This window comes from Phascolarctos cinereus, unplaced genomic scaffold, assembly GCF_003287225.1.
Source record: "Phascolarctos cinereus isolate Bilbo 61053 unplaced genomic scaffold, phaCin_HiC Scaffold_3;HRSCAF=262, whole genome shotgun sequence".
Lineage (NCBI taxonomy): Eukaryota > Metazoa > Chordata > Mammalia > Diprotodontia > Phascolarctidae > Phascolarctos > Phascolarctos cinereus.
In genome coordinates, this window is record NW_027555736.1 from 114,741,149 (window position 1) to 114,764,398 (window position 23,250).

Below are 23,250 nucleotides of genomic sequence, written 5' to 3' on the forward strand. Positions count from 1 at the left end.
CACCATCTCTATTCCTTCAAGTTCAAGCACTGTCTTCCACACGAGGACTTTTCCAGTCCCCGGAGCTGCTAGTTCCTTCTCCCACTAGTTTGCCTTGTATCTATTTTGTACATACCTATATGTGTAAATGTTGCTTCTGCTTTCAAATATAGACTTGTGAAACTTACTGTAGTTTTTCCTGCCGAGCAGTCCAGTTGCTGGGAGAGTGACTTTCTGTTGCTATAAAGAGAATAAGGTTGTCTGTCTCTACAAGCTGCAGATTTTTTGGTCATTGGGAAATCAATTTCACCAATCCAGTACGGATTCACACCTAAACCAGGAGAGGAAAGAGGAGGGAAAAATGTCAGTGAAAGAGTTCTCTTGACATATGAAGTTGGGTGAAAAACACACCATCTCAACTTAACCTATTGCTTCCCATTCTTGCTTATGTACGTTGAGGCAGTCTGCTCTTACTGCATATTGAATCTCTTACCTCTGTGTCTTTGTAAAGGTTTTCCCTGTGTCTAGAATGTATTCCCTCCACCTCTTTGCCTCCTATAATCCCCACCTCCCTTTAAAACTAAACTCTAAGAACACTTCTAACAAAAGGACTTTCCTAAGCCCCTGGTTACAAATGTTCATTACTTTTTGACATAATTTTACTCTGTATAGTTGTTTTGGGTGGTGTAGTGGATAGAGCACCAGGCCTGGAGCCAGGAAGACCTCAGTTCAAATGTGGCCTCAGACACTTACTAGCTGTGTGACCTTGGGCAAGTCACTGTTTGCCTCAGTTTCTTCATCTGTAAAATGAGCTGAAGGAGGAAATGACAAACCACTCCAGTATCTTTAGTAATAAAATTCCAAATGGGATCACAAAGAGTCAGACATGAATGAAAAAAGACTAAATAGCAACAAAGACTCGATGGTACCATTCTCAGTAGAATATAAGATTGACAAGGCAGCAAGCATTTCAAGGATTTTTTTTTTTTGCTGTCTATATATCTCCCCATCAGCTATCACATAATCTTGAACATGTGTTTAATAAATGCTTATTAAGTTGAATCAGCCAAATTTTCCTTCTTTCCCAGGGCAGGAGTATGCATAAGGGACAGGGAATGGAGGAGTTGAAATTAAAAAAAAAATAGCCAGAATGACTAGTGAATCCATAGTTACAAGCAAATAAATATATACCCCTAACCCCCCTCTGCTCCAAATGACACCACCCTGGGTGTGTATTCTTATCTGGCTGACTTCTGCTTAATGCATTCAAAAGTAGCAAGGAATAAGGTGCCCATGATTGGTCAGAAAAGCTGGATTTGTTATGTCCCAGAGTCAGAATCAAAGAGATGCAGAGACCTCTCTTAAGGGGGTATGTAACATTGCTTTATCTTTTGTTTAATTTCAATAAATTATAAACCTCTTTCAATAGGCCTTTTCTGATTCTCCCAGTTGTTAGTACCTCATGCCTCTGTAAAATGTTTTGTCTGTTTCCTGTATCAGTGGGTGTAGCTCTAGCGTATATTCAGAAAGACCTGAGCTCAAATGTGTTTTCAGCACTTACCAGCTGTGCGACCCTGGGCAAGTCACTTAAATACTGTTTGCTTCAGTTTCCTCAACTGTAAAATGGGAGAATAACATCACCTGCCTCGCAAGGTTGTTAGGAAGGTCAAATAAGATATTTGTAAAAGCTCTTAGCTTACTGACTGGCATACAGTAGGCACTTAATAAATGCTTTTTAATTAGTAGAAATAAACTGTTTGCTTTATATCCCCTAGCAGAATATCTCCTAGCCTTAAGCATGTGCTTAATAAATGTCTATTGAAATAGATTAGTCAAATTTTCCCTCTCCCAGGACCCCTTCCTATCTTTCCAGTCTTCTAGTATTTTACTCCGCTTCGGACATTTCACTTTATACATTTATATTGGCCTACTCACAGTTCCCCAAACACACCGCTCCAACTCCATCCTCCATACCTTGGTAGTAGCTTTTCTGGGCACCTGGAATGCTCTGCCCCTTCACTTTCACCTCTTGGTTTTCCTAGCTTTCCTCAAGACTCAGCTCAACTTGCACCTTCTTCAGATGACCTGTCCTTCTCCCCCAACCACTAGTGCCTTCCACTCTCAGATTACCTTCTGTCTATCGCATCTATATCTTGCACGTTTCTGCTTATTTACATGTTGTCTCTCTCACTAGAATGTATCCTTATCTGAGCCTTTCTTTGTACGCATTACACTTGGTTCATTGCCTAGCACAGACTAAGGGTTTAATAGATCTTTATTGATTGACTTGAATCATAAGTGAACTGTCCTAGTACAGGCCACAGTGAGGAATAGTATTCCCTACACCTTCATCAGTTTTCAGAGGGCTTTCTTAGACATAACTTCAGTTCTAGAATGTTCTTTCTAGTTCCTTGACTTCAGTACTTCCAAGGGAAGGGAAGGGAACAAACATTTATAGAGCAACTACTCTGTGCTGGACATTGTGTTAAGTACTTTACAAATACCCATTTGATCTTCAAAGTAGGCGTTATTATTATCCCCATTTTACAGTTGAGGTAACTGAGGCAAACAGAGGTTAACTGACTTGACCAAGGTCACATAGCTAATAAGTGTCTGAGGCTGAATTTGAATTCAGCCTGACTCCAGGCCCAGTATTCTATCTACTACAAACCTATGTCTCTCTTTTTACTGGCCAAAAATTCCTCCACTCAGTTGTCAAAGTGATCTTTCTAAAGTGCGTTTCTGACCATGCCACTCCCCTCAATAAATTTGGTTATTTCAGTTATGTTTGACTCTCTGTCCCCAATCAGAGTTTTCTTGGCAAGGCCATTTCCTTCTCCAGATTATTTTACGGATGGGGAAACTGACACAAACAGGGTTAAGTGACTTGGCCAAGGTCACACAGCTAGTAAGTGGCTGAGGCCAGATTTGAACTCAGGAAGATGAGTCTTCCTGACTCCAGGCCCAGCACTCTGTGCACTATGGTGCCCCAATAAATTCTAGTGCCTCCCTACTGTCTCCAGAATCAAATATCCTGCATGGCTTTTAAAGCCTTTCACACAAGACCTCTTTCCTCTATTTACATCTTCTTACAATTTATTCCCCTCTACCTTCTCTATGAGCCGGTGACACTGACCTCCTTTCCCTTCCCCCCTTTTAGCATTCCATCTGCAGATTTTGCCTTTTCACTTGCAGTCCCTCCTCCAAGCCCAGAATTTTTCTCTTTACCTCTGCCTCCTTTCTTCCCTGGCTTTCTTCAAAAGCAGATTCAAATAGGCCTTCAATGAGAGGCCTTTCCTTTCTCTTTCCCATCTCCCACTACTAGTGCCTTCTCTATAAAATTACTTTTTATTTACATTGCATGCATCTTGTATGTGCATAGCTGTTTGTATATTGTCTCCATTAACATGGGAGCTCCATTAAAATGCTGCAGAGCAGAAACTTTCTTTGGTAGCTCAGAGCTTAGCACAGACCTAGTACATAGTAAGTGCTCAATAACGTGTGTTGATTGACTTCTATTGCCATACACCTCCTGCTGTCCTCAACTACCTATCAGAACATTATGAGAATCTCTCTGCTCCCAGATTTCCTCCCTCCTCCTCAGCATAATATAGTTCAAATCACCTTTCACTGTTTGTTAACACTCTTAACCAACAGTCTCCTGGCAGCTGGCCTAACCCCCTCAGATATATACATATTTACAAATGTAATGGGGGTAAACGTAAGTCCCATAAGCTACAGGGCTCTGGGACACTTCCAAAGGAGTATGTGTACTCTGGCTTAGGGATAACAAAACAGTTCATTTATTGGGGCCCTTGGTCCAGTGGCATACTGGTCAACATTTACCAACTGGCTGCTCCCCAAAATACACACATAACACCATTTTAAACTTAATCTGCACTATTAATATTTTCTCTATCTCTTCAGATAATTGAAAAAAACAGTAGATCAAGCCCCAATTTGTGACCTTTTCAGATTTACAAGGTGCAGATGCTCACATTACAAAGTTAACAATCTATTCTCATGAGCACGTTTAAGCTGGCTCCAGCACACCCCTACTTTAGTCCCATGAAGGCTACATGGAGTACCCATGTCAAGGAGGTCTGGACCCTGAGCCTGGAAGAACCATCTATTCAGCTTGCTTTAGGGGCAAAAACAGATTCCTCTCACCCTTTTTCTTCATCTCTCCAGAACAGGTGATATGAACTCTCTCTGGGACCACCAGTAAAAAGTGCAGTGAATGCACGGATTGATTATGTGAGCCCAAGCCAGGGCCTCTTTTCCTTGAAGACTGACAGCTCCTTGGTCCCTCAGAAGAAGCTGCCTGGTAGAAGGAGGTTCCTGCAACTACATACTTGTTGGAGAAAATGACCACAAAGGGATGATGAGTTCAAGTCCATGTCTAACTGGCCAGAAAATATGAACCTTAAGAACCTTAAGAAGCTTGTGAAAACAGGGCAGATCTGAGGTAGTGAAATGCCTTTTCAACAGTCCCACTAAGTGTACTGGGTTTTAATATTTTAGGTATTAACTTCCAAGAAGAATGCAATAGAAGTCATAGAATGACTTCTTTTTTATTTTTTTTCCTTTCTTTTTTTTTTTTTTAGGAAATTGGGGTTAAGTGACTTGCCCAGGGTCACACAGCTAATAAGTGTCAAGTGTTTGGTCTGAGGCCGGATTTGAACTCACATCTTCCTGACTTTAGGGCCGGTACTCTATCCACTGTGCCACCTAGCTGCCCCAAGATTACTTTTTCATGTTTATATCTGCCAGGGTACACTTAGAAGCTTTTCATGTTTTAAGCATATCTTTTCTTTATTTTTCTTTTTTCTTTTTTTCTTTTATTAATTTCTTTTGATTTATCAACAGTCATTTTCATATGCTTTTGAGTTTAAAATTTTTCTCCCCCTTCCTCCCCACCACCCTCCCCAAGACGGCGCACAATTTGATATAGGCTATATATTTACATTCCTATTAAACATATTTTCACATTAGTGAAGTTGTAAGTAAAAATTAAAACCAATAGGAGGAACCATCAGAAAGAAGAAACAAAACTCATCAGAAGAGAAAAAAAAAATGACAGCGATTCAACTTCCATAGTTCTTTCTTTGGATGTGGATAGCATTTTCCATCATGAGGCTTCTGGAGATGTCTTAGATCCTTGTAATGCTGAGAAGGGTTAAGTTTATCAACATTAGTCATCGCACAACATGGCTGTTATTGTGTACAAAGTTCTCTTGGTTCTGCTCACTTCACTCAGCATCAGACCATACAAGTCTTTCCAGGTTTTTCTGAAGTCAGCCGGTTCATCATTTCTTATAGCATAATAGTATTCCATTACATTCATATACCACAACTTGCTCAGCCATTCCCCAATTGATGGGCATCCTCTCAATTTCCAATTCTTTACCACCACGAAAAGAGCTGCTATCAATATTTTTGTACGTGTGGGTAGCATATCTTTTCTGTGGAGGAAATAAATAGCTGTCCTATATTGACACAAGGGATAAAGCACTGGTCTTAGAGTCTGGAAGATCCGAGTTCAACTCCAGCCTCAGACTAATTATGTGACCCTGAGCAAGTCACTTAACCCCTATTTGCCTCAGTTCTTCATCTGTAAAATGGTTACACACTGGAAAAAATATGGTAAAACACTCTGGTATCTTTGCCCAGAAAGAGTCAGACGCAACTGAATGACTGAATGAATGACTGAATGACAAATGCCAAACTTCACTGTATATTAGTTACCTTTCTATTTCCTTTTTGGGGAGACCTTAGATATGGGCCAAACGTAATATTAAATCATTTCTTCCATAGCTCTAGAGGGGAGACATAAAGACCCAGAGAGTATGAGAAAAGAGCTTGACCTTTCTCTTTAGAAGCCAGGCTCCCCCCAACATGAGCCCAGTCTGCACGAACCCGGGACTAGCACCCCTTTAGTAGGAGAGAGCATGTACCACCATCCTTGCCCTTGCCGTGGCCCGGTCTAACCCACTGCTGCACACCCACATCTATAAGAAACATATAATATGGCTCCTGCCTAGGAGTCTATAGTGCTTGGTTGTTCTGCTTGACTAAAGAAAATAATAGTCTTCGCAGTGAGTTGGCTTTAGGTTTTAAAGCCTCCGTGGCAGTGAGGAACTGCCTTACTAGAGATCTAGCAAATTGAACGGCTAAGAAAGGGGAAGAAACGAGAGTGGAGGAAGGGAAGTCTATTGGACTAGATGACCTCAAAGTCTCCTTCCAGTTTTACCATTCTGCATTTATTAGAAAAATAGGCAATAGTAGTCTGCACACAAAATGTGAATCTGAACAAATACACTACTAGGTATGAACAATTTCCATTAAAAAATATTTTCCATGACTAGAGCATAACTTCTTTTGGGATAAATACATATTTGTGAGGCTGAAATATAGCCCTGTCTTTAAAAAAAGATTTATGCTCAGAGGTCAATGAGTACAAATATCCATGGCTTGGCTATTTTTTTTAAAGGATAGAATATGCTAGGTATAGAAAAGAGACCAGAGCTGTAGTTCAGGTTCAACCTTACTGGGGACCAAGGTGATACAAGGCATCAGTTTCATAACTAAAGCCACACTGGCCAAATCTGACATTGACATCCAGTGGCGTTCATTACCAGTGACATCTGCATCATGTTGCTTGTCACTATCCTATCTATTGCATAAGAAACAGAGAAAGGAGCTTCAAGGCAACCTCTAGAGAGACTAAGGGAGGAAGAGGGGGAATGGGGGCTGACTCTTATGATATCTGGGTGTCATGAATACTGAAGCCAGATTGGGAGCAATCTTGCCTAACCTGAGCGGGCCACCAGCATGGCTGTGGCAAAGCCCTGACACACTTAGCAAAGCTGGCAAGCCACTCCCAGAGGTCAGCTTACTCCAGGTGTGTGGTCGTCTCTCTCTGTGTTTGATCTGTGTCTTAGCCAGATCCCTGCACCCAGTTGAGGACAGCAAAAGGAGGAAGCCAGAAAAGTCAAAGAACTAATAAATAAATGGTGCTTCTGGGTGTGCCCTCCACCCAAGCTACCCCTCAGTCATGGGGAAGCCATAACATTGGAATTCTATAACTGGAAGAGAAATAGACTCTCACTTAGCCCAGCTCTGAGCAAATGTGCTCCTTGCAAAACTCCCGTTTTAGAATCCCTAAGTTCCCCTCAAAAATCAGGTTAAGCACTACCTACTATTAGAATCTTTTCCTCGTTCTCTCTCCAGTTTCTAGTACTTTTGTTGTTCAGTCATTTCATTCATGTCTGACTCTTCATAACCCCATATGAGGTTTCCTTGGCAAAGATACTAGAGTGGTTTGGCATTTCTTTCTCCAGCTCATTTTACATATGAGGAAACTGAGGAAACAGGGTTAAGCCCAGGGTTATACAATTAGTAAACATCTGAATCAGGATTTGAACTCAGATCTTCCTGACACCAGGCCTAGCACTCTCTCCACTGCCCCAGCTGATTGACTTCTAGTACCCTCCTTCCTCAAAAAAAAATCACCTTATTTTCTAAGTGTCTATGGATGTATAGGGTGCATTCCCCCCCTCCCAATTAAATAAAAGCAAGCTCCTTGAGGGCAGGGACTCTTATTTTTGTCTTAGTATCCCTAGTGCCTAGCACATAGAAGGTACTTAAAAAGTGTAGATTGATTATTGATTGTGCTCATGAGAGGTATTTTTAAATGCGTTATCTCTATTTGGAGGCCAGTCACTGTGTAATTGAAAGAACATGGGCAAAAAAAAAAAAAAAGAGTTGGGTCTTCATTCCAGCTCCATCAGTTACTAGTCATATAACCCAGGGCAAATCACTTCTTCAAACTTCCCTGCCCTGCTTACCCCACAAAGTTATCTTGAGGACTAGATGAGATAATACAAATATGAGAATCCCTTTGTAAGCTGTGAAAAGGCTTATACAAATGTTAGGTGTTATTATAGCATCTGTGGTCCTTCCTCATGGGGTGCCAATGAAAAGTTTTCCTTGAACATTCAATCGGTCCCAGCCCTTCCTAGCTGGAAACCTATCTTCATTTATCCCTGTCGGTTTAAATAAAAGAGAATAAAACAGATTGCAGGAGATAGGATATGAATCAATTAATGCAGATTACAGGAAACAAAAGGCAAACCAATTAAAATGATGGAATAGTTTGTGGGATGACACTATTCATGTGAAGGACCACAATTGAAAATATCCTAGAGCACCTTCCATCAGGAAATGAGAAATTGTTTTAGAAATCTGGTTAAATTTTTCCACTCAGGTCATTTCCAAGGCTTAACGTAATTTCAGTATTGCTGGTTGCTTTCGTTAAGTTAATGATTATTTTGGTGTTTCCTTCACACCCAGAAAAGGGCCATTAGGTCACAGAAAAGATAGGTTGGATGCAGAGTTTCATATTTGTCACTGAATTCTAGAATCACCCCATCAGCAAGCATTTATTAAGGGCCTGCTATGTGCCAAACATTAAGTACTGGGGATACAAAGACAAAAGTGAAACTGCCCTGAAGGAACTTATGTTCTATCTGGGCAAACAAAGCCTACATATAGAAACAGACACAATCTTCATAGATTTATCTTTCTATACTTTATCCCTTGAACCACTAGGGACTAAAGGCAGGGAGCTAAGAAATGGTCAATGGCTACAGGGGCACTTGTTATCTATATCACCCTGGCTAAGTCGTTTAGTATCTCTATGCCTCTGACAATTCCCTCAGACTTGGCTTCTAAATCGTAGTGCTAGAAGGAGTTTATCCCACCCTGAAGAAACCATAGCCTCTGTATCTTTTTGTCTTTTAGCACCTTATCCAGATACATGACTGTCATGTAACCACGGGGGGATCTTGGGGGCACTGCCCCTTTGGGGATAACCTGACAAAATCTCCTCCCCCACACTAGATTTTTATGTAAACTGTTCCATAATTGTTTCTGGGACCCTATTAGTGTAGAAGATTCTTACCATATTGCTCCCTCAAACAATGTGGTTAGTTTTATGACGTTAAAGATCTTTTGAAGTTAATTCAACTACAGGTAACTGAAGAGTTAAAATTGTTGGGGATAAAGGTTCACATTTATATAGTATTTAACAATTTGCAAAGTGCTTTTTTATAAGGCAAGCAGATCAAATTGTTTTATATCCATTTTGCAAATGAGAAAATTGAGACTCAGAGAGGTTAGTAACCAGTACCACAATCCCATAGTAAATGGAAGAATTAGGCTTTTTAATTCCTGTGGATGCATCGAACATCCACTTTAACATTTTATATAAGACACGACAATGGGAAGAAAAAAGACAATTTTGCAAATGCAAATACACGTAAATCATTTTTTAAATATTATGGACGTTGTTACTCGTAATACGGGTCTCAGTTATTATTAATTCTTCTTTTCCCTCCTGAGTGCATATCCAAGTGGAATGAAAATATGAGTTAAAAAAAAAAAAGGCAGCTAGGTAGTGCTGTGGAGACAGTACTGGGCCTAGAGTCAGGAAGGTTTGAATTCAGATATGATATGAAACTCTTACTAGCTCAGTGACCTTGGCCAAGTTACTTAACCTCTATCTGGCTCAGTTTCTTCATCTATAAACTGGGGATAATTATGGCATTAACCTCACAGGGTTATTCTGGATTCAAAATAAGATAGTTATAAAGGGTTTTTCAGACCATGGATTGCTATGTAAATACTAGCTTATTTTCATTGTTATTATTTCAACATTTTGAATTAAATGCATTTCAATGTTTTGTTTTGTTTTGTTTTTTCTATCCAGAGTGGCTTTTTTTGTATGTTGCAAAAGGCAAGCAGTGAAGGAGAGGAAACATTACTTTCAGAGGAATTAGAACCCTGTAATTACATATGATTATGTATGCAAAAAAGTACAATTTCCTTCCCATCTTTTTTTTTTTTGGTGGCATTTAAATAGAGCCCTAACTAAGTCCAGGCTACCGTGGTTTTGTTCCAGAACGACAAATTGAGAAGGTACTGACACGGCATTTATAATCTTACAGCAGCATAGAAACAAGGGGTCTTAGCACCTAGTTAGCAAGGTAAAAAGGAAGCTATGAAATGTCAGGTCTTTCTCCCCTAGTAACTCTCCCACCAGCCCTGTCTCCTTACAGTCCTTTCCCCTCAACTACTTCCCAGCAGTAGCCTCTCTAGTCTTGAGATCTTTGTGCCATGGGGCAATATTCCATCCCCATCCCCCATTTTCCCAACTGAGTGTCAACTTCCTGCAACTTGGCCCTTGGGCACAGTTTATGGTATTTGTGGAGGGTATGAAAATGTCTACTTAAGGACCCGTAATTAAAACCACTTCACAGCCTAATTTATCAAAGGAAATTGTACATAGATGTAAAAAAAATTGTTACTAATTTTGCTTGGAATCTCAGTGACACTTGCTGACCTATGGTTATAAACTCCACATTCTCTTTTTCTTTTTATGAAAATCAGTGCAGTATTTACCCTTCACCAATCCTATGGCATCCTTCCCATTGACAAGATCACTGAAAGTGGCTTAGCCATAATACCTTACAGTTCTTTCAGTATTTGGGAACAGGGGTGTGCTGGACCCAGCGGGAACTGTCTTTCAAGAGCCAATTGCCGAATTTTCAGTGTGAGTATTATAAGTGCACCTTATAAATCTGCAAAGGCTTGATTTACAGCCCTTGAGCAGGGCTTGATTTATTGTTTTGTTCATACACTAGACAAGAAAGTTAGAGAAAATGTTCGTACCGATTAAATTTTAAAATGTGTCCAGCTTACTTTTTTTTTCTTTTCGGAGAACCAGTTGTTAAACATTTACCAGCACACTACTTCTTTGGGTTATAATTTGTCTAGTCTGATGATTTTATGCCCAGGGGCTATGTGGGGCTGTAAGAGAGAGTTGGTCTCTTCGTGTCCCCCATTAAGTACAATTGCTGGTCTGCAAGTACTCTCTTTCCTTAGCTTTTGACCCAAGCACGTGGCCATATTGGTTCAGATCTGGGACAGCCTGGCTTCTATTGAGGGACAGAGTGGGAGCGATGCTAGGCTCCATTTCCTCACAGTGAATGGCTGATTAACCCCACACATACAAAACCCTGAGGAAAAAATAAATTAAAAAAAGTTAGACCAGTAATAATGTACCATTGTTCTGCATTTTTATGGTTAGCATTTTGAAATATATGATCTTAGATCGGGAGCTGAAAGGGACCTTAGAAGCCTCAGCTTTACAAATGAGTAAACTGAGGTCCCGATTGCTTAAGTGACTTGTATGAGGTCACCAAATAGTGACAGAGGCAGGATTTGAACTCAAGTTCTCTGACTCCAAAGCCAGCGATCTTTCTCCAGAGAGCATCTGCCCTAGAAAGATGTTAAATGACTTGTCCAAGGCCACGGCAGGTTCTAACAGGAAGAATAAAGTCTCAACATGATCCTCATTGTTGTAACTTCTTATATTCACCTGTATCATGTCACCTCTCCAAGGAAACAAGGATTTGAGAGGGTTTGGTACAAAACTACTTCTATTCATTTAAAAAATTAAAGACATCTCAAAGCATATTTATATGTCATTTTATGCAAAACCAGTTACACATTATTGGTAAATACCAATCATTGTTTACATCAAGTTTCCCAATTATGAGCTTTTCTTTGTTCAGTCATTTTCAGTCATGTCCAACTCTTTCTGACCCTATTGGGGATTTTCTTGGCAAACATACTGGAGTGATTTGCCTTTTTTTTCTCCAGCTAATTTTACAGATGAGTAAACTGAGGTAAATAGGGTTAAGAGACTTGCTTAGGGTCACACAGCCAGTGAGGATCTGAGGCCAAATTTGAACTCAGGAAGAGGAGTCTTCCTGACTCCAGGCCCAGTGCTCTATGCACTATGGCGCCACCTAGGGGGTGTCATATGGAAGATAACGCCTTGTAAACCACAAAGCATTATAGGCATGTAAGCTGTTGCCATTATTATCTTTGTACCTATATTCTCTGGCACTTGATGTGACATTTGACAATGTGCACATACTAAGAATTGGAGACCATTAAGCTGATGAATTGCAAGCTCCTTGAGGGCAGAGACCCCTTACACTATCCCCTTCCCCTGGGAGACAATCACAACTCACATGTACTGTTTTAAATTTTGGGGGGGAGGCAATTGAGGTTAAGTGACTTGCCCAAGGTCACATAGCTAGTAAGTGTCTGAGGCTGGATTTGAACTCAGGTCTTTCTGACTCCAAGCCAGTGCTCTTGTTTTAAATTTTACAAGGCACTTTTCTCCCAACAACCCTGGAGGACAGGTGATAACAAGCTTAATTATCATCATTTTATTGATGAGGTTTTCTGAGACCCTAGGGGGTTAAACCAGTTGCCTATGGTCACACATAGCAGTGGGATTTGAATCCAGTTCTTCCTCACTCCAAGCCCAGCATTCTATCCACTATATCATGCTGCCTCAGTGACAGGCTATATCAATAATCAAGCATGTTTGCAGAAGACAGAAAGTTCCATTTAAAATACTGTGTGTGTGGAAACAGAAATTTTCTTCAAAACAAGAGTCAGAAATTTTGTAAATAGCTCAATACATAACCCTTTCAAAGAGAAATGTCAAATAAAGGCCAAAAATAATCAGCATAATTACTGGACTTTCAATGGTATAATGCCCGGTCATGTCTATAAAAGCTGTAGCTAAATGAGATGGAACTGAAAAATTAGATAACAAAGACACTAGGTCAAATTTAGATAGACATCTACCCTGTGAGATGGGGGCAGCCAGCTGGCACCATGGCTAGAATGTCAGACCTAGGGTCAGGAAGACTCATCACCCTAAGTTCAAATCTTGCCTCAGACACTGACTATAACCCTGGACAAGTCACCTAACTCTATTTACCTCAGTTTCCTCATTTGTAAAATGATGTGGAGAAGGAAATGGGAAAATCATTCCAGTATCTTTGCCAAGAAAACCCCAAATGAGGTCACAGAGAGCTGGATATGATTGAACAATAATGCCCTGTGAGGAAATAGGACAAGTGTTTTTACCCTATTTTATGGATGGGGAAACTGGAGTTCACAGAATTAAAGCAATTTTCCCATCATCACCCAAGTATGTGGCAGAACTTGGACCTGGACCCAGGTCTTCTCACTACAAGTCTAGTTCTTTTTTTTTTTCCTCAGAGTCCCGGAATCATAGAAAATTACATCATGAAGTGACTGGTTCAACTTCTGCATTTTATGTATGTGGAAATTAAGACTCAGAGAACTGAAGTAAATTGTCCACACTAGAACTAGAACCCAGTTCCCTTCACTCCCAATGCAATATTTTCTACTATCCATGTTGACATGGACAGAGAGAGACAAGGGGGGAGGGAAGGTGGTGGGAAGAGAGAGAGAAAGAGAGAGAGAGAGACAGAGAGACAGAGAGATAGAAACAGACACAGACAGACAGAGAGACAAACATACACATACAGAGCGGGAGAATCAGACAGAGACAGACAAATATGGACACAGGAAGAGACACAGAAAGACAGAGACAGAGATTGCGTGACTCAGAACTGAGTAGGTGAGTCACCTACATAACTCTCCATGGTGCAAGGACCTAGTTGTTTCACTCCTGCAGAGCCTCCTACTATCCAAATATCTATGAGAATTGTTTGTATTGAGCATTTTAGTACCAACCCAGTTTAGCCACAGTTATAAAGTCCTGAACCAATATCACCACTCAGAGCCATTCATAGGATTTCTGGCAATTAAGGGATATATCAGGTGAGCAGAGCTAGTGGGAGAAAAAGACCTTGAGACGGTTGCCAGGGTAGAAATGGTAGAAACGCTAGAAATCCCCAGAAAGGGGAAGTTAAACGCTTTACAAATAATCTTATTTCATCCTCACAATAACCCTGGGAGGTAGGTGCTCTTATTCTCCCCATTATATAGTTGAAGACATTGAGGCAGATAGAGGTTAAGTGATTTGCCCAGGGTCACACAGCCGCTTAAGTGTCTGAGGCTGAATTTGAACTCAGGTTTTCCTGACTCCAAATTCAGTGCTCTATCCACACTGCACCACCTAGCTGTATCTGATATCTATTACCTAGACCCTATAGTATAATATAAGCAGTCCATCCCAATTTGGTACAGCTTTTCTGATGAAGTAGTAGAGGAAAGTAGCCTCTGAGAGATGGGTATCACAGTCATAGAAGCCTTGGGAAGGGGAGGCATTTGCGGGGAGGGGTGGCTAAGAGTCAGAACTGGACTGCAGAACACAGAGAACCACTGAGGGATGCCTGCCTCACCTTAAGCTCTGGTCACCCCACAACAGTTAGGGTTTCTTCACCATAGAAGAATAGAATCAGTACTTAAACAAACACGAGGCAAAGTTATTTGAAGTAACACTTACTTGTTGAGTTACTACGTGTCCTCTGGCCAGTGGTTTTGGAGCGCAGGAAGCTGCTGTTTTGGGCTTCCAGTTTACTGGGCTTTTCTCTAGAGGTAGCTGCGGAGGATTCCTACAAAATAATCCCAATATCATTTCAATCAATTGTTTAGAACAAGGTAGCTTTGTCCAAGTTAGGTTTATCATAAAGTATGCAATTAACCATGAGAGAGACCCGGTAAGAAGATGGATTCATCAATAATCAGTGTTGCTTATGTCCTTTCTGAGAGGATGCAGGTGAAAGAGATGTCCTATTTCCTCCCCCTCCCCATTAGAATGTAAGTTCTCTGAGAGCAGGAATCCTACCGTTTTTCATTTTTGTACCCTCAGAGCCTAACACATGTGGCACCTTAGACTTAAGAAACATCTGTGGAGTTGAATTTGAAGAAGAAAACTAACCAAACATACTTACTTTGAGAAAAAGAGATGGGACAGCTAGGTGGCACAGTGGATAAAGCAAACACAGGCCCTCAAGTCAGAAGGACCTGAGTTCAAATTTGGCCTTAGACACTTACTAGCTATGTGACCTTGGGCAAGTCACTTAACCCTGTTTGCCTAGAAAGAAAGAGAAAGAAAAGAGCCCTAAACTAGGCATCTTCAGAATCATGTAATTTTAAAGCCATGTGTAGAGATCATAAATCAAATTTTGTCTTTTAACAGGTGAGTCACTCAATCTAAGATGTGAATGTATATCCATTCCAAAAACTGCTTAATTGGTGTATAAGTATGTAAGACACTGTGCTTACACTGTTGGGGAATTATGAGACCATGAAGCAGTCAAGTGAACCTCTCCAAGTCTTGATTTCCTACATAGGATTACAGATTGAGAGCCAGGAGAGGTCTTATCCTACCCTCTCATTTTACAGATGGGGAAACTGAGGACCAGAAAGATTTGGTGATTTAGTCAAGGTCACAGATACAATAAATATCATAGCATAGTTTTCAAAAGACCCCACTCCACCCCGCTTCCCAAAACTTCAAACACTGTGCTTTTTCCACCAAACCATGAGTTAGTTGGCATCAGAATCAAATGAAATAATCTAAGTGCTTTGATATAACTTTACATCATTATGGATATATACATACATATAACAAATTATCCTAATTATCATTATGCTCTTAGCCATGTCACTAGAAAAATAAGCCAGAAGAAAAATATCTAGCACATGTAGAGCATTTTAAGGTTGCAAAGCTACACACACATATATGCATGCCTATGTATATATGTGTGTATATATACATATATACCAACATATACCTATATATATATACATGTGTATACATGTATATTTGTGTATGTCGGTGTGTATATATGTGCATATAAGCACATGTGCATGTCTATGTAAATAGGTAGGTATGTGTGTATATATAACATACCAACATGCATATACATCTATATGCATGTATAGGTACATATACCTATATATGTTATTATTGCATCTGATCCTTACAACAACCCTGTGTGGTAGGTGCTACTATCCCATTTGGGCAGATAAAGAAACTGAGGCTGACACAGGTTAAATAACTGGCCTAGGTCACATCTAATAAATGTCTTGAGCAGTATTTGAACTTAGGTCTCGATGATTCCAAGTCCTGTGCTCTATCCACTGTACCACCTAGCTGCCCCATGTCTCTAGATACATCTCTTGATATCCATACAGCTATAGCTATATCTCTTTGTTATTATTGCATCTGATCCTCACAACCCTGTAAGGTGGATGCTATCTCATTGCCTTTCTGTGAATTGGCAGTTTTTTTCCTTTGTTCCTGTAGTAATCCACTGAAAGCTCTTTAGTTGCCTACCTGCCAAATAAAAGGGTTCAACAACGTGACTCCAGTTTGACCACCCTCTGAGTGTGTGAATTGATTCAGAAATAACCCAGTGTCTTCCATGTGGATTAGCATGCAAGCCAGTCTGCAGGACTGGAGAGCAACTGGGGAATCATTTCCCTTTTTCAGCACTAGGTGGCACTACCAAGTCAAGCAAAATGATCTATTCACTCAGGCCAAACTCTCCTTCTGTGAATTCTTGAAAAACAGAATCAATTTTTAAAAGGCTTAGAGGATTATTTGACCAAAGATGATTTTTAGAACCATATTCCATTAATCCATTACAGGGATTTCATAGGGTCAGTCCATGGTTCTTGATTCTACTACTGAAATAGAATTATATAATCATAGGATGTTGGTACAGTGAGTAGAACCCTGGGCCTGGAGTCAGGACAACCAGAATTCAAAGCCTAACCTCAGATACTTACTGGCTGTGTGACCCTAGGCAAGTCACTTATCCCTGTTTGCCTCAGTTTCCTCATCTGTAAAACCCATTCCAGTATCTGTGCCAGAAAAACCCCAAATGAGGACGTGGGGAGTCATATACAACTGAAACTACCCCAAAACAACAAACAACTAAATTCAAGGCACTGTGTCAGGGGTTGAGCATACAGGGGAAAAACGAAGAACAGCACCTGCCCTCAAGGAGCTTACATTCTACTAGAACCTTTAATGTAGACGTAGATAACTACAGGCATTATTATCCCTCTTTTGCAGATGTAGAAACTGAGACTATGGAGATATTGTGCTACTTGACCTTGGTTCACACTACTACTAAGTATCAGAAATGGAATTCAAATGGGTGTCTTTCTGATTCCAAGTTCAAAATTCTGCTACTCCCATTAGAACTCAGGTCTCTTTTCAACACCCACTCACATAAATCAATACTCCCTCGTTCCATTTCTTCCAGTATAAGTAATAGTTTGTGTGGGCAAATAAGGAAGCGGAATTTCAACTGCTACTTGTGTCCTACCTACCAGGAGCAAGAGTAAACTAGGAAAAGGATGCTTAGCAATTTGTTGCGCTAGTATTGCCCTTGCTTTCAAAATTTCTTTTAAAAATATTTTTTTCCCGATGATTGTTGTCAGTTCAGTTATTGTCAGTTTTGTTAGCTTTTTTTTCTGTTAATGGGAAGATTGTTATAAAGTGCAGATACCAATCAATCAATAAACATTTATTAAACCTCTACTACATGTTAGCAATGTATTAAGCAAGAATATAGAAATAGTCCAGAGAGTGAAAGGAAATTGATAGCATACTATGGACATTGAAGCAGTTACCATGCAATTTGTAAACAAAACTCCATAGTGAAGGGGAAAGGGGTTTCTTCATTACAATTATCCATTGCAGCTGTTAAAAATCATCTCTCCATGGGGACCAAACCAAAACACTTGGTGATGAATCATCACGTGAGGAGAACCTGCGACCATGTGCTTATGGGCCTTTAAGGTAAAGAATCTTATCTTCTCAATATTGGAGACCCAGCCTAAAATAGGACCAATAGATAATCAACCTACGTTTTCCTTAAGCAAATAGGAGTTGGGGATGGTGGGACACTAAGACCATAGATATAAAGTTGGAAGCACTCTTTGGGGAACTTCTAGACCAACCTCATTTTATAAATGAGGAAACTGAGGCCTATACAGGTTATAGAGTCATAACTAATACTGCTATCCTTTGGGACATGGGGAGAGTCTATTGATGATGAGAATATGAAATAAGGAGTAACATAAAGAGCAGTCTATGAGCAAGGGAACTTGTACTAGCAAAGGATGTGGACTGTCTTCCAAAGAGGGCAACTTATACATCCATGAGAGTTGGGGTGGAGGGAAGAAGACAACCCCAAGAAAGCGGCTCTATAGAGCCAGGCAAGAGAATTGGAGGAAGTTGCCACTGCATAGTCCAAGGACCTTGATAATGGAGTCCAGTAAGGGACAGGATTGGTCTCCAAATCACTGGGGTATTGAGATTGGACACAAGTGAGGGAATAGGGCCCTGTGTAACATAAGATGGTGGTCTCCACAAGGCTTCCAGGATGGCAGCTTTCCATATGGAAGAAGTTCACCCCTCTGGATGTTACTGACCTAGGACAAAGCCTAGGTACAATTCTAGGAGAATATAGTATTGGGGGAATACAGCAGGACAGAGCTTCTAAAACTCTCACCCTATAGGTCAACCTACAGACTGACCACAGGTGCCTACTGGGTCAGAACTATCCTATAGGTCTCAAAGTGTCAAAGATTGGTCAATATTGTTTGAATTCTCTGAATAATTTTGCAACATTGCATTTTACCTGAGGAGATATAGCCATAGTGTAAATTATCTTACTGCATAATTCCTATGGGAAAGAAAGGTTACATTTTATTGTGAACTGGAGTGGGAAACAAAATAAGTTCAAACCATGCCTCTTGAAAGTTTTAAGCCTCAATATAACACATAGAAGGTTTTTTGACACCTTCATTTGGAACAAGCACAGAGGGCATAGCCAGCTGCCCCAAAGAAATACTGGCCAAGATTAATAAGAGTTTATATTATAGAGTGCCTGAAAGCATAGAAACTGCCTTATGTATACAACCTAATTTGGTCCTCAAGATACTCCATGTGGTATGGAGCACAAATATTATCAGGATCGTTTATACAGGAGAAAACTGAAGTTCAGAAAGGCCCAGGAACTTTCTCAGGATCACACAGCTAGTTGGTGGCAAAGCTGAGATATGAACCCAGGTATTCAGATACCAAGTCTACTGGTCTTTCACCATATTACCCTGTTTTGGTCACACAGACCCTGGTATAAGCTATGAGAACAAGGGGGAATCTTCTCCCCCTTGATTATGACCAAAAAATCTTATTTCTCTTAAAAAACATTTATCCTCAGCACAATGTTTTACTAATAAAGACAAATCAGCTCACAGTAGAAAGAGCATTATACTGGGAGGAAACCTGTGTTCTAGTTCCGTTTCTGTTTAGCTGTGTGACTTGGGGCAAAACATTTGGTCTTCTCTGGACTTCAGTTTCCTCCTCCAAATAAAAATGATCTCTAAGATTCTTCCAGCTCAGAATTCTGAATTTATTCTTCAGATGAAAGTAAGTCCTATACATTTGAGCTAAATGATGAGTGTGTCTAAGTTGCTGCAAGGACCTCTGCCCCTACTGAATTTATCATGTCAGAGAATGATTCAAAAAAGCAAGCGCTAATGGAACAAAATGTCTGTCGTTGGCTCAGAGTGGTGCTTGGTCACGTTCATGGAAAATGTGCTCTGGTTGGAATAGTCTTACATCAAAGAGCGAGTGCAGGATCCGAGCGAACACATCAACAGTTTTATGCTTTCCACAGACACAAAGGTCATCTATTCCATCCTTCAGAATTAACACTGGCTGCATGAGCTGAAGTTTTTTCATTGCTAGTGGTGACAGATTGTGGCTGAGGTGGGAGGGAAAGAGAGTGCCCCCAAAACAGATTTTTTTTCCCCTCCTTCTCCCCTGAGACCAAGAAGTCTCAGGTTTAGGTAGCTGTCCTGTGGGTCTATAATTCCTCTGCTTACCTTATTAGCAATCCCTAAATTGACCAAGCCCATTGCTGACTGAATGAGAGATTTTGATTCCTGGCTGGAGAGCTCCTTGGGATATTGTCCATTAAGTGTCAACAGCTCATCTCCTGGTGCTAATCGGCCATCTCTAAGAGTGGGGGGAAAAGCGCACCATGATTCCCATTGGATCTACATTGTGGACACCAGAACTCAGGTGGTTGGGATTCTTGATGGCTTATGTCATGTTAGACTTTTCTTGAGAATACATAGGTTTAGAATAGAACAAAATCACAATTCTACAGCTGTAAGGGACTTTGAAGGCTCTCTAGTCTTCATTTTATAGATGAGGAAACTGTTAGGTGACCTGCCCAAGGTCACACACATAAACATAAGAGGCAAGGTCAGAACCTAGGACCTAGAACTCCAGAGCCAGTTTTCTTCCCATTGTATCCTATTGCTCCCTATTTTGATGGGGTTTTTTTATTTTTGGTGAGGCAATTGGAGTTGAGTGACTTGCCCAAGGTCACACAGCTAGACTCAGGTCCTCCTGACCCCAAGGCTGGAGCTTTACCCACTGTGCCACCTAGCTGCCCCTACTCCCTATTTTGAGATATATTCCATAGTATCAGAACTGGAAGGGATCATAGAGGTCACCTAGTCCAACATCCTCCTTTTACAAATGAAAAAACTGAAGCTGAGGAAAGTTAAGTGATTTACCCAAGGTCATATAGGTGGTAAGCATCTGAGGCAGGATTTGAACCCACATCCTTTGACTCCAATGCCTATATACTTCCTTCTATATCATGCTACCTCCCTATGTGGATACTCAGACACTGAGGAAGGAATAATGGAATTTTAAGACTTTCCAAGTTGAATTTAACTCAAAAAATTACCCTTTAACAATTTCTTCTAGAAACAAGATGCTGTCTATACCCTAGTCGAACTGGGCCGTGGAACAATTAATTCAGCTATATTTATTAAAACTCATTGATCAAAGCTACTCTGTTCAAATTAGTCACATAGCAACCAGTATTAATCATTGAGACAGCTGAAATGAGTGAATTAGTCACCTTTCAGTCAAGGCAAAACTAAGATCATAGAATATTAGAGCTGATAGGGACCCTAGAGTTAATCTAGTCCAGCAAAGGGTATATTGGTAAACACTTGATGACCAGCTCTCCAGGGGAAAAAAAGCACGCATAATACACTTTTAAGTTTCATCTACATTATTAAAATATTTTCTATCATTTTGTTAGATCTAGACAACCAACAAAACAATAAATCAAAGCTTGATGTATAGCATTTGCCATATGAGGACATGAAGGCAAAGTGATTGGAGGTAGGACCACTAACTAGCAATAGCTCTTGGATTAGGCCCAGCTGTCCATTCTTATTCCAGCTTTATAACATATCATGCTATAAGTGGTATAGCCATTATGGAGCATCAACAGATAGCACAGAAGGTGACTGTCCATTTCCTCTTTTAATTGAGATAGTTTAAACAAAATTTTAGTCATGACGTAGAGATGCAAATGGAGGGCCTCTCTTCACTCTTTCCAAGATCCAATCCATTTTGTCCTAAAATCCGAGAACAGCCCAGCTCCCAATACAGATGTGCTCTGCTTTAAAGAAAAGCCGTATATCCAAAAGCCGAAACACACCAAAAGGAGAATTGAAGGATGATTATTCACTTTTATATGGGAGGGTTTATTCCATGGTTCCTTTCAAGTGTGAGCTCCCTGGAGAACACATAAGTATTTGTTTACAGAACTACTTGACAGCAGAGATCAAGGGGCAGAGAGACTTAAAGCTACATTGCCAGAAACCGCTGCCAAAGCTCAGGCCCACTGCTTTCCCTTCCCACACTCTACATGGGCTGTTCCCTGATTTCAACCCTGCCCTCTCCCATCTCTGTGTATTCACTCAGGATTTTCACCATGTCTAATATGTACTCTCTTCTCCTCTGCTTCTGCTCAAGTCCTCTTCTTTCCTTTCCCTTTCCTCCATGGAGCCTTCCCTTCTCCTATCACATTTTACTTTATGTAGTTAGTAGAGAGAGAGCTGACCTCAGTGCCTGGAAAACCTGAATTCAAGTCTGGTTTCTGACACATACTGGTTGCATGACCCTGGCAGGTCATTGAACTTTTAACGTTCTAGACAACTCTCTAATATTAAAGGTCACAGAGATGGTGATGAACTAGAATGGAAAAGCGAATGTTCTCATCTGGGAGTTCCTTCTATCAGTGAAATCACATGTCTATTCCCTATCTCCTATCCTTAATGCCTTATCCCTTTTATTAAATTATAAGCTAATTGGAGGTGGGAATAGCATCATTTTTCACCTTTGTGTGCCAGGCCATCAGTACAGCATCTGGCATATAACAGATTAATATGTAAAGTCTATTGAATTAATATGAAGATAAAGCATCGCTGAAACTACGTATAAGACTATAGGAAAACGGTACTCAATATGTCTCCATTCAGACATAGCTTTTCAGAAATTCTTTCACTAGGCTAAGCAAGGCAGCCTGGGACAGTGGGTTGAGCACTGGACCAAGTGTGTTAGGAAACCTGAGCTTTAAATTCTAACTTTGCCACCAAATAGTTGTGTGGTCTTTGGCGATTAATTTGCCCTGTTTGGGCCTCGGTTCCCTCCTTGAAATTCAAGCATTTGATGACCCTCTATCTCTAAGACATACCTGCACAGTAAACCTGTTGTTATTGTTCAGTCATTTCTGTCATATCTGCCTACTCATGACCCCATTTGGGGATTTCTTGGCAAAGATATTGGAGTGGTTTACCATTTCCTTCTCTAGCTCATTTTACAGATGAGGAAACTGAGGCAAATAGGTTAAATGACTTGCCCAGGATCACACAACTTGTAAGTGTCTGAGGCTAGATTTGAACTCAGGAAGATATCTTCCTGACTCAAGGCCCAGAAGTCTATCCACTGCACCACCCAGCTACCCTTACAGTAAGCCCAACCTAGGGTAATTTCTCTGTTGGTCCTTTTATCTCCAATATCCACATATTACGATAGCAGCAATTGTTCTGTTAATATAAGACCCAAAAGAAAAACTAGATTGATGGGTGTCCCTCACGGGACCAATCAGGAAACATACTAAAAAAACACCGGGGATGCTTTAGAATAGGGAATAATGTCGGAAATGTTATGAAATGATAGTAGAAAGTACACTGCATTTGGGGTCAGACAAACCAACCTCTAATCTCTGCTCTGTCAGTTAGTTAGAAGTTAGTTACTTCTCTCTAGATTGATCCATGTGGTTCCTTCTAGCCCTAAATCCTCTGGCAAATTTCCAGAGCATTGCTTTTCTATCTGCCTATATGAGTGCCCTAGAAACTCATTTAGAATTGGTCACCCAGCATTTTCTTGGACAGCAAAGACTACACAGGATCATAGATTGATAACCAGAAGGATCCTTAAAAACCAAGTCCAGGGAAATCATTTTGAAGATAAGAAAAATGAGGCACAAAGTACTTAAACAACTT

The 23,250-nt window shown here is 40.4% G+C and overlaps 1 protein-coding gene across 1 annotated transcript in view; it reads right to left on the minus strand.

Annotated features, from left to right (window-relative positions):
- Positions 1-23,250, minus strand: part of IL16 (interleukin 16) — a 164,242-nt gene that overhangs the window by 53,567 nt on the left and 87,425 nt on the right. Inside the window, exons 3-4 of the mRNA XM_078151619.1 lie at positions 14,348-14,456; positions 168-310 (exon numbers count right to left, since the gene is read on the minus strand). Of these exons, the coding sequence (XP_078007745.1) occupies positions 168-310; positions 14,348-14,456 (252 nt within the window). The remainder of the gene's footprint in view (positions 1-167; positions 311-14,347; positions 14,457-23,250) is intronic.